Genomic DNA, 16378 nt, shown 5'->3' with positions numbered 1-16378 from the left:
AAACTACAATTGCGGGAGAACGGCAGGACAGATCCAGGTAAGGTAGGGCTCATTTTAATCCGTGTCTCCCGCACTATCCACCATACCTGTAGATATTGCGTGAGAAAAGAAGTGACAGTTTTGCTTTAAATATAAAAGTAAGAAAGATCTACTGGGAGCTGTAATCACTGTGGAGGATTATGTAAAGGACAGGAGCTTCTTCAGGGTCCGGTACCGTTCACACAATGTCCTAAAAAAGTAAACATGTTTAAAAAATTACCCCTATACAGTATAAACAACTCCAGTGGAAATCTTATGCTAAAATCAGAGGGTGCCATGGAAGCTATGAAAAAGAGTATGGACATCTGTCTAAGACATAAGGCCCTATGCCTTGCAAAGTATGCTACGTTAATAACGTAATGCTTAAAGGGGTACTCCGCAGCTCAGCGTTTGGAGCAAAATGTTCTGAATGCTTAGAGCCAGTCCCGGGAGCTCGTGACGTCATAGCCCCACCCCTCATAATGCCAAGCCCCGCCCCCTAAATGCAAGTCTATGGGAGGGGGCGTGACATCCGTCACGCCCCCTCCCATAGACTTGCATTGATGGGGCGGGACATGACATCATGAGGGGCGAGGCTATGATGTCACGAGCTCCCGATGCCGGCTCTAAGCATTTGGAACATTTTGTTCCAAATGTTGAGCAGCGGAGTACCCCTTTAACATACAAGATGAAGGCTGCATTTGTATCCTTTCGATGGGGGATTTATGGTCTAGGGATAAAGTCTTAGAAAGCCTCTTTAATACTGATCCATATTTTACCCTAGTAATAGAAAATACTGCCGATAACAAAACACCAGCCAGGCACATTTGCACAGGTTCACTATCCTCTGCCATAAATAATAAAGGCATTACATTCTGGCTCGCTGAAGCACAATATAACCAGTATTTTTGCTTTATTAAGGTTTTTTATTTTTTTTCCCATTATCATCATTGAGTCAGATTCTGAAATACTATCGAGCTTTGTACAACCAGTACACGCTATTTTGGCAGCACAGTTAAATGCATGGTGTAAATTAAGCAAGCTATCTTCTTCTACCCCTTAGGCTCAGATATTAGCACATATAGCCATCTGCTTACTGGAAAGAGTTGTTCTTGTTGAGCTCCACCGCTGACTCTAATACTGACTTTGCAGCTGCTGTTTGTGTTCCATTCTTCTGCTATAGATTACTCACTCACGTAGTATCAGCAGCAGATAGTCCGGGTGCTATTTACAATATGGAGGCTGCAATGAAACATCTGACAACACAATGATAATTCTGCAGTTGGCCACAAAGTCCCTTATAGTTGTCTTTTGTAATTATGGCGCTACATTGTATACAAAATGTGCTGGATGTTTATACGCCACGACCATGAAAAGACGGCATTGCGCCGGATACTGTGTGTGCGTTGCGTGACTTCGAAGCAGCCAAAGTCATTCATTGTCTTGCCAGTGGAAGATTAAAATAATAATAATCCAATGTTGTCACAACATATTATAAAAAGCTTATGTTGCTGTAAACCTCCTTTGTGATTAAATCCGCGGGTTTGGGACAACGGTTTTGGCTTCATGGAAAATATACTTTTAAATCAGTGTTAACATTATGAAATGCATCATTACTCCATAAAGACTTCACTTTGTATACACCATATACAGGGTATCATCAAGACCAAGGGAAGCATGGCCGACTCCAAATTTTTTTTATCTATATATATATATATATATATATATATATATATATATATATATATATATATATATATAAAACTCAATGTGTGTGTGTGTATGTATGTGTGTATGTTCCCACATAACTTCCATACGGCTGGAGATATTTCAATACCTAGTACACATATTACAGGTCGGGATATGAGGACGGGATATGAGGACGGGATAGGAGATCAGGATAGATGGACGGGATAGGAGGACGGGATAGGAGGACGAGATATGAGGTCGGGATAGGAGGACGGGATAGGAGGTCAGGATAGGAGGTCGAGATAGAAGGATGGGATAGGAGATTGGGATAGGAGGTCGGGATAGGAGATCGGGATAGGAGGTTGGGTTAGATGGACTGGATAGGAGGACTGGATAGGAGGTTGGGATAGGAGGTTGGGATAGGAGGTCGGCATAGGAGGTCGATATAGGAGATCGTGATAGGAGGTCGGGATAGAAGGTCGGGATAGGAGGTTGGGATAGGAGGACGGGATATGAGGACGGGATATGAGGACGGGATATGAGGACGGGATATGAGGACGGGATGTGAGGACAGGATGTGAGGACGGATTATGAGGTTGAGATATGATGACGAGATAGGAGGTCGGGATATGGGGTTGGGATATGACAACAATATATGAGGATGAATATGAAGTCAAAAGCTTCCTCCTTTGTTTATTTTCCTCCCCAACAAGGATTAGGAAGGAAAAACCGGGCAACGCCGGGTATTCAGCTAGTTCAAATATATTTCCAAACCTTCACAAAATACTTCCAAACCTTCACTCCACATTCAAAGGTTGTTATTAGAGATGTCGTGAATTGTTCGCCGGCGAACGGTTCCCTGCGAACATAGCTTAACAACTTGTTAACTATAGTCAAAGGGGTATCCCTATCTCCTCTAAAGGATTCCCAGCCCCAACCAAAATACAGCCTAAGCATGTGAGTTATGCAATTTAGGTAACTCCCGTTGATGTTAATGGGAATTGCGAAAATGGTGTAGTTCTACTAGCTAACTCTGGGAGTTATTTAAAAAGTGTAGCTTGCAGGGCTATGCTATTTGCACAACTCCTATTAAAGTCAATGGGAACTACGTGGATTGGGGCTGTTTTTGGCTTCCAGACCACCTCAGGTGGCTTCAAATAGGCTGTAGGTGGCCGAGAAGCCATAACGGGTGATGAAAATGCTCCTTTAACTTTCACTTCCAGCAGATAGGATAACTCTGATCCCAACTGTTTATCCCCCAAATACCAGAGTCAATAGTGATTGTGACTCCTAGGCAGTTCATTCTATCGATAAATGCAGATAAGATGGTAGCCGGGGTCTACTGAATACTCCTAGGTCTGCCATGTTACTAAAGAGTATATAGAAATAGCAATATCACTACAATACACTGAAATGCAGAAAACCAACTGTACAATGTATTAGCAATCGTGTCCCTTAGTGGTCAGACTGAATAGAAGTTTTAAAAATGCAAAAAACAACAGTATTAAAAGTTTAACTATTTCTTCTTTCCATTTACAAATATAAAAAGGTTTAAAATAAACACAGTTGTTATCATCAAGAGTACCTGTCATTGTAAAAAAAAAAAAAAAAAAAAAAAAAGAACATTTCGATATGTCATAGAGAGATAGCAAAGGTTTTTATAGGTCAGCGTTTGAGTGTTTACCGTATTTTTGCCATATAAGACGCACTTTTTCTTCCCCAAAACTGGGGGGGGGGGGGAAAGTTGGTGCGTCTTAAACGGCGAATACACACACACCTATCGCGGCGATCCCTGTGGCCATCAATGGCCGGGACCCGTGGCTAATACAGGGCATCATCGATCGCGGTGATGCCCTGTATTAACCCTTCAGACGCGGCGATCAAAGCTGACCGCCGCGTCTGAAGCGAAAGTGACACAACCCGGCTGCACCGGGAGGGACCTTACCTGCCTCCTCGGTGTCTGCTCCGTGCCGGGATCCCCTGCATGACCGGCCCTCTCCTTCGTCATCATCACGTCGTCGCGCATGCTGTCCCGTCATCCAATAGGAGCGGTGTGCGTAGTGACGTGATGGTGGCAACGGAGAGCGAGGATACCGAGCAGAGACGTTCCGGAGAGACGGGGACACCCCAGGGACGCGGCGACAGCGATGGAGGGCGACATCCAGGGCAGCGGTGACAAGCGGTGATGGGTCCGGAGCGGCGGGGACACGTGAATATTACCTCCTATACCAGTGGTCTTCAACCTGCGGACCTTCAGATGTTGCAAAACTACAACTCCTGGCATGCCCGCATCCAACGGCTGTCCGGGCATGCTGGGAGTTGTAGTTTTGCAACATTCAGAGGACCGCTGATTGAAGATCACTGTGACCTATACCTTACATTGTATTCTAGAATTTCCTCATTTAAAATTGGGTGCATCTTATATGCCGGAGCGTTCTATAGGGCAAAAAAAAAAAAAAGGTAGATCTCGACCGATCTGTAGAACAAGCTGGGAGTAGTGCGCAGCTCTGTGTCATGTGACCAGGTCAGACTCATATTACAAGTCTATGGAATCGTCCTGCTCATACAGAAGCTATTGATTGGTCGGGAACTGAATACTCAGACCTCGGCAGATAAAAAATGTTGACATATTCCTAAAACATGTCAATAGTTTTCATAATGTTATGGAAACATTTATTATATAACACTCATCTCGTCTCTTACAAAATTAACAACAATTTCCCAATACACCACTGACATGATCAAGCTTATTCTGGTAAAAAATGAAAATTAAAAAAAATTATAATAATAATTTAGGAAGTGTTATATGTGCGCCAAACAGCAAAACGTAGCATCATATGGTAGTCGTTGGCAGAATTTCTTTGTCCATACTACAGAGAAAAGACATTTCTCTCGACAATTAACATTTTTTTTTTTTTAATAATGTGAAGATTCCTATGATTGCTTATAAACTGGCTTATAATGTTCTCCATGGACAACACAGATGCTAAATTGAAGGGACCTTATAATGCAATTTATATGCTAAATACTGTAGAATAATACACTTTATCATGCAAGTAGGGAAATACAATAGATAACAAGTCCATAGAATAAGATATTATTCATGGTATCTGCTCCATGTTAAACACCATTCGTACATAGATATGATACATATTATAATGTAAAATAAATTGACAGCAGCTAATTATTGAGTGACATTGTGGGTTAACCCATTGACAACCTTAGTATGATGCAAGCAGGAGTTATTAGAGATAGGGAACCTGCACAATACCCTTATGCACCCTGATCACATTGGCCTCAGGGATACGTTCATGCTGTATTGTACCATAGTGGGTGGTTTTTTCTTATCATAGGCAACATTTCAACTTTCTAGCCATGTATTCAAATACCTCGACCAAGGCAGAATGGATTGTGGGCGCTCTCCTTGTTCCCAAACAGGTAGGACACATATCTCACCAGCCCTGCCCCATAGTTACTCCTCTGCTGGTGCCTCCTGGTAATCAGGTTTCTTCCCACACAGTAAAGAAAAAGAAGGTAGCTTGCTTCCAATGAAACAGCCCCCAGAAGGAATCTACGTGTATACGAAATTAGGGACTGCCTTATATTTAGCATGCTCTACTGGATTTGAAGGGATTGTCAGAGGGGAGAGGCAGAGGAGAAGCGAGGGGAGAGGCGGAATAGTTGAGCAGCAAAGTTAGAATGGATTGGAGGGAATTAAGAATGTTTGATGGAAGGCCACAGAGGAGGATGTTGCAGTAGTCAGATGAGAGATGATGAGGCCCTGTACGAGTAGATTAGTTGTGTAAAAGTTAAGGAATGAGTTAATTCAAGAGATATTTTTGAAGTGAAGGCTACAGGAGGTGGTGAATGTCTAGATGTGTGGTATGAAAGAGAGCGTTAAGTCGAAGCAGACCCTAAGACAGTGCACTAGTGGGGCTGGAGAGAAAGTGGAGCCATTGACTGTGATAGACCGGGTGAGGGTTAAGCAGGAACATGATGTCTCATTTAGGCTATGTTCCTTACCTGTAAACCGCAGCATTCCCACTAAGACACACCCCTGGTCAAGCAAGGCAGTACCCTCTGTGGGGATACAAGTGAGCAACCTGTCAAAAAGGAATGCCTAGGCACAGCCTGACCTGTTCCCAGTGACCCATAGACTAAGTGTGGCTACATTTCGTCCAATTCCTGAACGCATATGCCTGTTTCTCTATAAAAGTCCCATGCATAGGGCTCTGCTGGGTCCAGACAAAGGGTTAAGTTTAATTAAAAAATAAAAATAAAATAAAAATATGATCAGGAACATTAATAAAAAATCACATGCAGAAAGTTTCTGTGCAACTCACCACCTACACTGCATATGCACAGAAAGCTCGTTTCTCACCTCGCAGTTTGTCCTTTAACCTTGAAAATAATTTATCTTTTAATTTGATGAAAACATAAAACACACTTGACTTTTTTTTTTCTCGATAATGTAAAATATTTAATTGGATAATTCTAATTCATAGATTTACATAACGCACAAAATCAGAAGCTTCATTCCAGGGTTGTGCATTTAGTTTGGTCTATCGATAAAGCCCTGGTATCCGTGCACTACCATGAGGCATCTGCTTTTATATGGATTATTAATGGGATATAACCTTGACCAGCTCCGGGTCCCTAAAAAGCTTGCCTAAACTCATCTTTCTCTTTTGTGAGTTCTTTTTGTAAACTTTTTTGTAAACATCCTAAATTACATTAGGAATGATAAACTCGGAATGATAAACCTTGTCTCCAGGCCGAGGCGCGAGGACTCATTTGATAATTTGGCCGCTTAAATTAAATATTTATGGCCGGCAATATGTTTCAAATTGCTGTTTTTCCATTTTATTATTGTCTGCAAATTGTCCTCCAGGCCCCGAATCCTAACTACATGCATGTTATTGCATCCATATTTTATCCAATTTTCTTGGCAATGACACGTCCCGCGTGATATTTCTTGTAGGTTCTCCTTGTGTTTGTTTTCATTTTGGAAGCCTTACTGTCACATGTGAAAGGATAAAACTGAATATTGTTATCTTAAAAAAAAAAAATAATATATATATATATATATATATATATATATATATATATATATATATACTTTTTTTTTTTTTTTTTTTTTTTTATTTTTTTATTTTTTTATCTGTAGATATTTGGGTGTTCTGACCCCAACTAATAGCTAGAAAGATCTGGGAGAGGTGCAAGCTAAGCATATTCTCTCCCAGCTCTGTGCACATGACAGACTTCCTTAGTAAGTCTATGGGACTGTCTCTTATTGCAAACACAGAGCGGGGAGATACAGCGCTCAGCCGCAAGCTTTTGCCCAACAAATCAAAATAGCACGTGTGTACATCAGTGTTTTTTCCAAACAGTGTGTCTCCATCTGTTGCAAAACTAGAACTCCCAACATGCCGCATGCTGGGAGTTGTAGTCTTGCAACAGCTGAAGACACATTGTTTTAAAAACACTGCTCTAAAGTTTTTTTTTTTTTTCTTTAAGTGACAGGTACAGGACTTCTCCTGATATAAAATCATACAAAATCATGACATGCTAGCAAATCCCTCAACAGGCGGCAAATTGCTATGCAACCATTGCGTAACCACACATAGACACGTGGTATTGCCATATCCTGGTTTTTTTTGTTGTTTTGTTTTTGTTTTTATTTTTAAACTAGTTGTGACACAAATGTTATAATATTTTGGGGTAAGTAAAGATAAGTCTTTATCTACGTTCTTCTTCACTTCCACAATGACCTCTAAGGCTGGGTTCAAACCACATTTATCACATATGGGGACTGGATCCAGGCAGAGAGATGGGAAAACCGGGCGCTCCCATATGCCAGCCGGACCCAGCCCGCATCTCATTCATTTGAATGAGCCGACTGGAGTCAGATAGTGACTCCGATCAGCTCATTTTTGCCCCGTAAGGGTGCGTTCACACTTAGTAAAACAAGAGCAATTCAAGCCGAAAAATTTACGGGCGGAAAAAAGAATTTTATTTTTGCGCAAAATTTTTGCGCAATTTGCACACAATTTGCACGTGGAATTGCGTGCGGAAATTGGGGAGGAAGAAGTGAAGGGTTTTTCAGCCATTCTGCAAATTCTGCGTGAAAATTATGTCAGGCGGAATTTTTTTTTACCATTGACTTCTATTGATTTCTGCTAGCAGATTCTGCTTGAAGAATGAACATGCTCATTCTTCAAGTGAAACGGAATTCAGCTTCGGAATTCCGCTGGCAGAATTTCCGCAGTGGGAACAGGACAGCGGAAAAAACATTAAAGTCAATGGGCAGAGGAGATGTGCATTAATTTGGAGCGGAGAATTCAAGAGGAATTACTCAAGTAAATTCCTCTTGAATTACTCCGTGTGAACGCACCCTAACTGTGGTTTTTAGGTCCAGTCACAAAACCGGATACAAGGCAAAAATTTGCTAACCTGAGTCACTATCTGACTCCGGTCGGCACATTCAAATGAACGTGATGCGGCAGGGATATAGGAACACCCGTTTTCCCATCTCTCTGCCTGGATCCGTTCCCCGTATGTGATAAGTGGCGTGTGAACTCAGACCTTAGACCCACTAATCCTAAGAAATGAAGGGGATGTATTCCTGGTTTACTGATCATTTTTCTAGAAGGGGACATACTCAGTCTTTCTAGATATCTTAGATATCTAGATATCAAATTGCCACCAATCATAAAGTGATACCATATTCTATTGACATGCCATCTCCATAATGATGTTACTGCCCCTCTAAGAGGCTACTTCAGTGTTGCTTTAATTTATAGTTGGTTCTTGGCTTAGAAAAGTAAGAAAAAAGTATAAAAAATGCTTAGACCTGAAAATATCCAGTAGTAATTAAAATACAGTCAATACCATAAATGTTGGCACCCCTGAATTTTTTCAAGAAAATTAAGTATTTCTCACAGAAAAGGATTGCAGTAACACATGTTTTGTTATACACATGTTTATTCCCTTTGTGTGTATTAGAACTAAACCATAAAAAGCAAATTGGACATAATATCACACCAAACTCCAAAAATGGTCTGGACAAAATTATTGGCACCCTTTCAAAGTTGTGGAAAAATAAGATTGTTTCAAGCATGTGATGCTACATTAAACTCACCTGGGGCAAGTAACAGGTGTGGGCAATATATAAATCACACCTGAAAGCAGATAAAAAGCAGAGAAGTTCACTTACTATTTGCATTGTGTGTCTGTGTGTGCCACACTAACCATGGACAACAGAAAGAGAAGAGAACTGCCTGAGGACTTGGGGAAAATATCAACAATCTCAAGGTTACAAGTCCATCTCCAGAGATCTAGATTTGCCTTTGTCCACAGTGCACAACATTATCAAAAAGTTTGCAACCCATGGGACTGTGGCTAATCTCCCTGGGCGTGGACGGAAGAGAAAAATTGATGAGAGATGTCAACATAGGATAGTCTGCATGGTGAATAAGCAGCCCCAAACAAGTTCCAAAGATATTCAAGCTGTCCTGCAGGCTCAGGGAGCATCAGTGTCAGCGCAAACTATCCGTCGACATTTACATGAAATGAAACGCTAAGGCAGGAGACTCAGGAGGACCCCACTGCTGGCACACAGACATAAAAAAGCAAGACTACATTTTGCCAAAATGAATAAGCTAAAATCCTTCTGGGAAAACTTCTTGTGTACAGATGAGACCAATATAGAGCTTTTTTGTAAAGCACATCATTTTACTGCTTACTGAAAACGGAATGAGGCACAATACCTACAGTGAAATATGTTGGAGGTTCAATCATGTTTTGGGGTTGTTTTGCTGCCTCTGGCACTGGGTGTCTTGAATGTGTGCAAGGAATCATGAAATCTGAGGATTACCAACGGATTTTGGGTCGTACTGTACAGCCCAGTGTCAGAAAGCTGGGTTTTTCGTCCAAGATCTTGGGTCTTCCAGCAGAAAAATGACCCCAAACATATGTCAAAAAGCCCCCAGAAATGTACGGCAACAAAGTGCTGGAGAGTTCTGAAGTGGCAGCAATGAGTCCAGATCTAAATTCCATTGATCACCTGTGGAGAGACCTTAAAATTGATGTTGGGAAAAGGCGCCTTCCAAAAAGAGAGACCTGGAGCAGTTTTCAAAGGAAGAGGGGTCCAACATTCCAGCTGAGAGGTGTAAGAAGTTGATTGATAGTTACAGGAATTGACTGATTTCAGTTATTTTTTTCAAAGGGTGTGCAACCAAATATTAAGTTATGGGTACCAATAATTTTTTCCAGCCCATTTTTGGAGTTTGGTGTGACATTATGTCCAATTTTCTTTTTCCCTCCCTTTTTTGGTTTAGTTCCAATACACACAAAGGGAATAAACATGTGTATAGCAAAATGTGTTACAGCAATCCTTTTCTGTGAGATATACTTAATTTTCTCAAAAAATTTCAGGGGGGCCAACATTTATGGCCATGACTGTATATGGAATATATAATAACTTTACAAAGCTTTTCAGGTAAGTGTGGAGTACCGTTATGAATTTTGCTTGTTAGTTCTGGAGCCTTAAAGGAGAACTATCATGCAGGACAACTTATCCTTATCCACAGGATAGAGGATGTGTCTTATTGGGGGGGGTTCGACTGTTGGGATATCCAATATCCTGCATGGCATCCCGGCTCTCCTTAGGAACAGGGTGTGTGTTGACCCCCACACATAATGGTGGCTGACAAGCCCCCTCCATGTACCTCTAAGGGAGAGCCAGAGCTATCTGAACACTGTATGTCCAACTCTCCCACGGAGGGCATGTTGGCCGCCGCTTTGTGCGGGAGTCGACACGCCCTGTTCCTGTAGAGAGGGTGGTGGGGTGCCTGCAGAAGATCGCGGGGTGTCCCAGCCATTGGAACCCGTGTAATCAGATACTTATCCAATATCCTTTGGATAGGGGATAAGTTGTCCTGCATTATAGTTCTCCTTTAAGTTGCACTCCCGCAAATCCAAATTTTTCCACTGAAAAATCCAGTATATTTTACAATTTTAAAGAGATCTGACAGCTCCATACCAGGTATGGATTTGCATATCCCGACTGATACCATACATTTAGTTTTGTTGATAACTGTTTATAAAGTGCTTTATTTTTACCAGCTGAATAGCAAACCTGATTGTGCTCAGCTGCAGTAGCACCTCCTCCCTCCTGTCCTGCTTTTACTGATTGACATGCAGGGCTGGAAACCAAGCCCTGTACATAGACCATGCAGGACAGGGTGGGGGAGGGAGGAGGTGCTGCTGCAGCTCAGCACTGCCTGCTAACAAGAAATGCACTTTTGTAACTTTACAAACTGCCATCATCAAAACTAAAGGTGCGGTTCATTTTATCCCCCTAGCACATATCTGCCTAAATCTGCAGTACCATTTCTGACTTAACTTCAAGGGTACTGTCGCACATAGCATTTACGCAGCATATTTCACATTGTGCAAAATCTACTGCACAGTGGGAAACGCTGCATATTCCCCTATAGCCACCATGTGAAATGGATTTTATATTCAACTTGGGTATTTTTTTTTTTTTTTACTTTAGTGCTGTGGTCTTCAACCTGCGGGCCTCCAGATGTTGCAAAACTACAATTCCCAGCATGCCCGGACAGCCGTTGGCTGTCCGGGAATGCTGGGAGTTGTAGTTTTGCAACATCTGGAGGTCCGCAGGTTAGAGACCACTGCTTTATTGCTTACCTTTCCTGAACCTGTGTGGCCATGTCCAATGCTGGAGGGTGAAGGTTCCTCAGAGACAACTATGTTGCAGGATAGTATTGAGCAGCCCTGGAGGCGTCGCTGCTTTCACCCAAAAAAAATTTAATGTATTTTGATGCCTTTACATTTTCTGACATTGCTAAGTGTGTTTTTTATGTGCAAAATGTCTTGGCGGGGATTTGTGCCCAAAAAAATGGGATTTGCGCCAAAATTGCGCCAAAGATTGATTGCCGCAAATTATGAATTACTGACTAGTAAAGTTAAAATCCCACACAGGACCGTGTGATTTTGAGAAAGTTGTAAAAATGACAGTGGAGAAGATGCGCCAAACTTTGGCGCAAAAAGACACTGCGCCAAAGTATTGCACCAAAGTTACGTAAAAAAAAAAACAACACATAAATCCTTTCATAAATACCCCCCCCCCCAATGTGTGACCCCTACCCTTAAGTTACATTCAAACAAACATATTTTGTTGCAGATTTTCTGCAGCAGATTAAGCTACCCATTAAAGTAAAAAAAAAAGTCAATTGGCTGCAGAAAATCAGCTGCAAAATATGCAGCAACATATGCATATGTAAATTGACCCTGAGAACTCGTTTACATGGGCAAATTATATTTTGAAATTGCAACATGTTTCCTATTGTAAGTTTAAAGTAAACGGGGTCTGTGGTGGGTTTTCTGCAGGGCAAATTCCACTGCCAAAAATCGGAGAGCCAGTCCCCATTCAGACTCGCAGCGGGAAACCCACTATGATCTTGCAATAAAATCTGCCCGTGTGAACAAGCCCTAAGTCTACAATAATTCCTGATTTTGACATGTATGCCGAAAGATTTGGATCCCATTAAAAGTTTAGTCAGAATGGTTGAAGCTTTTTCTCAGGCTTTTTTATTTATTTCTTGATTTTTGTAATTTATTGCTTTATTTTCTCACCGGAGCAGCCCGCAGTGTTTGAGCAGGCAGATTTTTCATGTCTGCGGTGAATGTTATGTCAATGTTCGGTTCACATTATCGGACTCTAAGGTGTATGTTTTATGACTGCAGGTGACAACGCTTGCCGGATAAACAATGGGGGCTGCGGTACGCTTTGCCTCGCCGTTCCTGGAGGGAGAGTTTGCGGTTGTGCTGATAACCAGCATTTGGATGAAAACAATTCAACTTGTGTGTGTAAGGCTTCTTCAAAGACTTCTTTGTTTTCTTCTTCACATACACCCAGTAAGACAACGAACATCCACTCACAAGCATGCAAATACTTCCACATAGGAATATGCCGTAAGGAATTGGTAGCAACCGTATAATACAATATACAAGCTTTCTTATAGACAGAAAGAAAATCATTCATGCATACAAAAAAAGAAAAAAATATTTCGTAAAGAAACTGAAATTAAAGTTTCTTATAATTACATTTCTTGCCATTGCGCGGAATTAAATTTTTTCACATTACCAGCCTATGAGATGTCCTTTGTGTTCACAATTCTTTCTTGAGACTCTTTATTAGAGAAGATCTACTAGCTCCCCTGTTCTTATTGTTTCTTTAAAGGGGTACTCCGGCGCTTAGGCATCTTATCCCCTATCCAAAGGATAGGGGATAAGATGCCTGATCGCAGGGGTCCCGCTGCTGGGGACCCCCGTGATCTTGCATGCCGCACCCCGTTTAAAATCAGTCCCCGGAGCGTGTTCGATCCGGGTCTGATTACTGTCGATCACGGGGCCGGAGCATTGTGACGTCAAGGCTCTGCCCCGAGTGACATCACGCTCCGCCCCCTCAATGCAAGCCTATGGGAGGGGGCGTGGAAGCTGTCACTCCCCCTCCCATAGGCTTGCATTGAGGGGGGCAGAGTGTGATGTCCCACGGGGCGGAGCCTTGACGTCACAACGCTCCGACCCCGTCATCGACAGTAATCAGACCCGGATCGAACGCGCTCCGGGGACTGATTTTAAACTGTGCGGCATGCAAGATCACGGGGGTCCCCAGCGGCGGGACCCCTGCAATCAGGCATCTTATCCCCTATCCTTTGGATAGGGGATAAGATGTCTAAGCGCCGGAGTACCCCTTTAAATAAAAATAAAAAATGTAAATATGTAAGTCAGTTGTCATCTGGAAGGTCCATCTGTTCTATAAAAGCATGTCATCTCATTTTATCTAGATAGACTGACATTTCACCCATTTAAAGGGGTACTCTGGTGGAAACCTTTTTTTTTCATTTATTTATTTATTTTTTAAATCAATTGGTGCCAGAAAGTTAAACAGATTTGTAAATTACTTCTATTAAAAAATCTTACTCCTTCCAGTACTTATTAGCTGCTGAATACTACAGAGGAATGTCTTTTATTTTTGGAACACAGTGCTATCTGCTGACATCATGACCACAGTGCTCTCTGCTGACATCTCTGTCCATTTTAGGAACTGTCCAGAGCAGCATATGTTTTCTATGTGTATTATCTCCTACTCTGGACAGTTCTTAAAATGGACAGAGGTGTCAGCAGAGAGCACTGTGGTCATGATGTCAGCAGAGAGCTCTGTGTTCCAAAAAGAAAATAATTTCCTCCGTAGTATTCAGCAGCTAATAAGTACTGGAAGGATTAAGATCTTTTAAGAGAAGTAATTTACATATCTGTTTAACTTTCTGGCACCAGTTGATTAAAAAAAAAAAAAAAAAAAAGTTTTCCACAGGAGTACCCCTTTAACACATCTACAATGCACCCATAAAACAACCCAAAGTAATACTTTTTTTCTTTGCTTTTTCTTGATCTTTAGTTAATAGTGATGAGACATTACCAAAGTTGTGCAGTTTGGAAGAATTTCAGTGTAGAAACCAACACTGTATTCAAGAAGGCTGGAAATGTGATGGTGAAGATGACTGTCTAGATGGGAGCGATGAAGATGTTGGAGCTTGCGGTAAGTCTTTATTATTTTTAACGTATATATACATCTATGTCTGAGTGGATGACATGTTTTCTAAATTGCAGTCTTTTAAGTGTCTCATCCAGCCCTCTCCCCCCTCTCCTTTTTTTAACACAGCTTAGAATGTTGTAAAATAATGTAATACATTAAATCACTTTACCGATCCCCTGCTGCTCCTCTTCTGATGCTTCCCAGGTCCCCTGTTGGTTGCCACTTTCTGGTCCCTCTTAACACAGTGTGACACTTGGGGGCAATTTATCATGAAAGGTAAAAGCTTTTTGGACTCTACAGAAGTATTTGAGATACTGAGAGCCAAATTAATAGCATGGAAGCTAATGGCAATCCAAAATAGGGCTTATTTAGCTGTTGGATGACTGCAAGGACACAAATAGCAGTCTAACCCACACGTAGGACACTACCACACTTCTTGAACTTCTTTAACATTCCAGGCCAGAAAATACAGTTATTGTGGTCCCTCCCCAGCACACTGGCTCTCACCAAGCTTATTCCAGTCCCTTTTGGTTGCCAGTACTCTGTCTCTAGCCAGTCCACAGGACACCATCAACACTTTCCCGCTGTGAATGCTCTCCTTCTTAAGTTGCCCTATTATGAGTGTGGTCAATCGGGTCGCTCTCCATCGTTTTCTAGCTTATAACCTTCAAGTTCTTCTGTCCAAGTTACAGCTGGTAGCACTTCCAGGTTAAGGAAAAGCTCCAGTGGTGAGGGAGAGATAGTAAAAAGTGAACGGTATGCGTGCGGGCGCTCCCGGAGGGAGCGCCCACACGCATAACGTTCACTTTTTACTATCCATCCCTCACCACTGGAGCTTTTCCTTAACCTGGAAGTGTTACCAGCGATAACTCAAACGGAAGAACTTAAAGATTATATGCCTGACCCAGCTTTCCTTTGGAATCTGTGTTGGAATGCTTTGGCCTGAACCCAGTGGATCTGTCGGCACATCAGTAGTTGTGCCAATGTGCAATACAGTGTTCTGCTCTTAGCGCAACACAACCAAGTGAGTGGCTTCAGAGCTGTGTTAATTGTATTTAATATTTTGCCAATCGGAGTAACAGGACATGTAGCGCTTCTTTGTTTCTTTTTTCTTGCATTACGATATCGCTTTCTAGCTTCACACCCTTTCAGTGGACATGTGATTGCTGCTGTCTGTATTGTGGCTAGTGATTGGTACAGAGTTAAAGGGCTTATCCAGTTTTAAAAAGATACAGTATTCCCTATTCACAGGAGATAAGTGATCTCCAGAATGGCGCCTGACTGTTTCTGCCGTGCGCTTCAGCTCCCACCGTCTGAGATGAACTGGTCTTGGCAGTGACAGCCAGCACAGCCAATCACCAACTCAGACGGCCAGTCACTGCCCAGACCAGTACTTCTCAGAAGGTGGGGGCTCGAGCGCTCAGAGGAAAGAGCTGGGACCCATTCTGATCGTGGGATGTTCCAAAGATCCGACCCCCACACAATACATTTTTAAAAGCTGGATTACCCCTTTAACAATTCCAAGTCAAGAGGCAACAGGATGTAGAGACCAATGGAGAACCTGGAAAGCATCAGAACGGGATAGGTGGGAGATTGGTAAACGGAATATTGCGTTTTTAACCTAAGGAGCTTAAAGTGAATGAAGTAGAAGGCTTACCTTAATTCTTAACGTACCATGGTGATCATTTACATCATGCAATGGATTGTGTCTATGAAACGAGTTGACACTTTACAGGCGGGAGAACTGATAGAAAATGATAATAGACAGTAAAATAAAAAAAATAATTTACAATTTTTTTAAATGTGTAATATTAAAACTAGATTTAAATTTGAAATTTAAAATAATATGTAATTTTCTTATGACACATTCCATATAAGCTCTTACATAATTACTTAAAAATACTTCAAAATTATTTAAATAAATGTGGAGGTTGACATTGCACCAGGACACTTGGATTCCACTTATCCTGATGTTTCTTTTGTCTAATATCTTTGCATAGTTTCATGATGGCATAACATTGACAGTACGCAGAGGGGAATAAATGTGGT

At 41.7% G+C, this 16378-nt stretch overlaps 1 protein-coding gene across 7 annotated transcripts in view; it reads left to right on the top strand.

The window, feature by feature from the left end:
• LRP1B (LDL receptor related protein 1B) overlaps positions 1–16378 on the top strand; it is a 1569499-nt gene that overhangs the window by 852563 nt on the left and 700558 nt on the right. For all 7 annotated transcript variants that reach the window (XM_056534716.1, XM_056534714.1, XM_056534720.1 and 4 more), the window contains 2 exons: positions 12478–12600; positions 14192–14332. In XM_056534716.1, coding sequence (XP_056390691.1) covers positions 12478–12600; positions 14192–14332 — 264 coding nt within the window. The remainder of the gene's footprint in view (positions 1–12477; positions 12601–14191; positions 14333–16378) is intronic.

Source organism: Hyla sarda, chromosome 8 (assembly GCF_029499605.1).
Source record: "Hyla sarda isolate aHylSar1 chromosome 8, aHylSar1.hap1, whole genome shotgun sequence".
NCBI classification, from domain to species: Eukaryota; Metazoa; Chordata; class Amphibia; order Anura; family Hylidae; genus Hyla; species Hyla sarda.
This window is presented reverse-complemented; position numbering and strand designations above follow the sequence as displayed.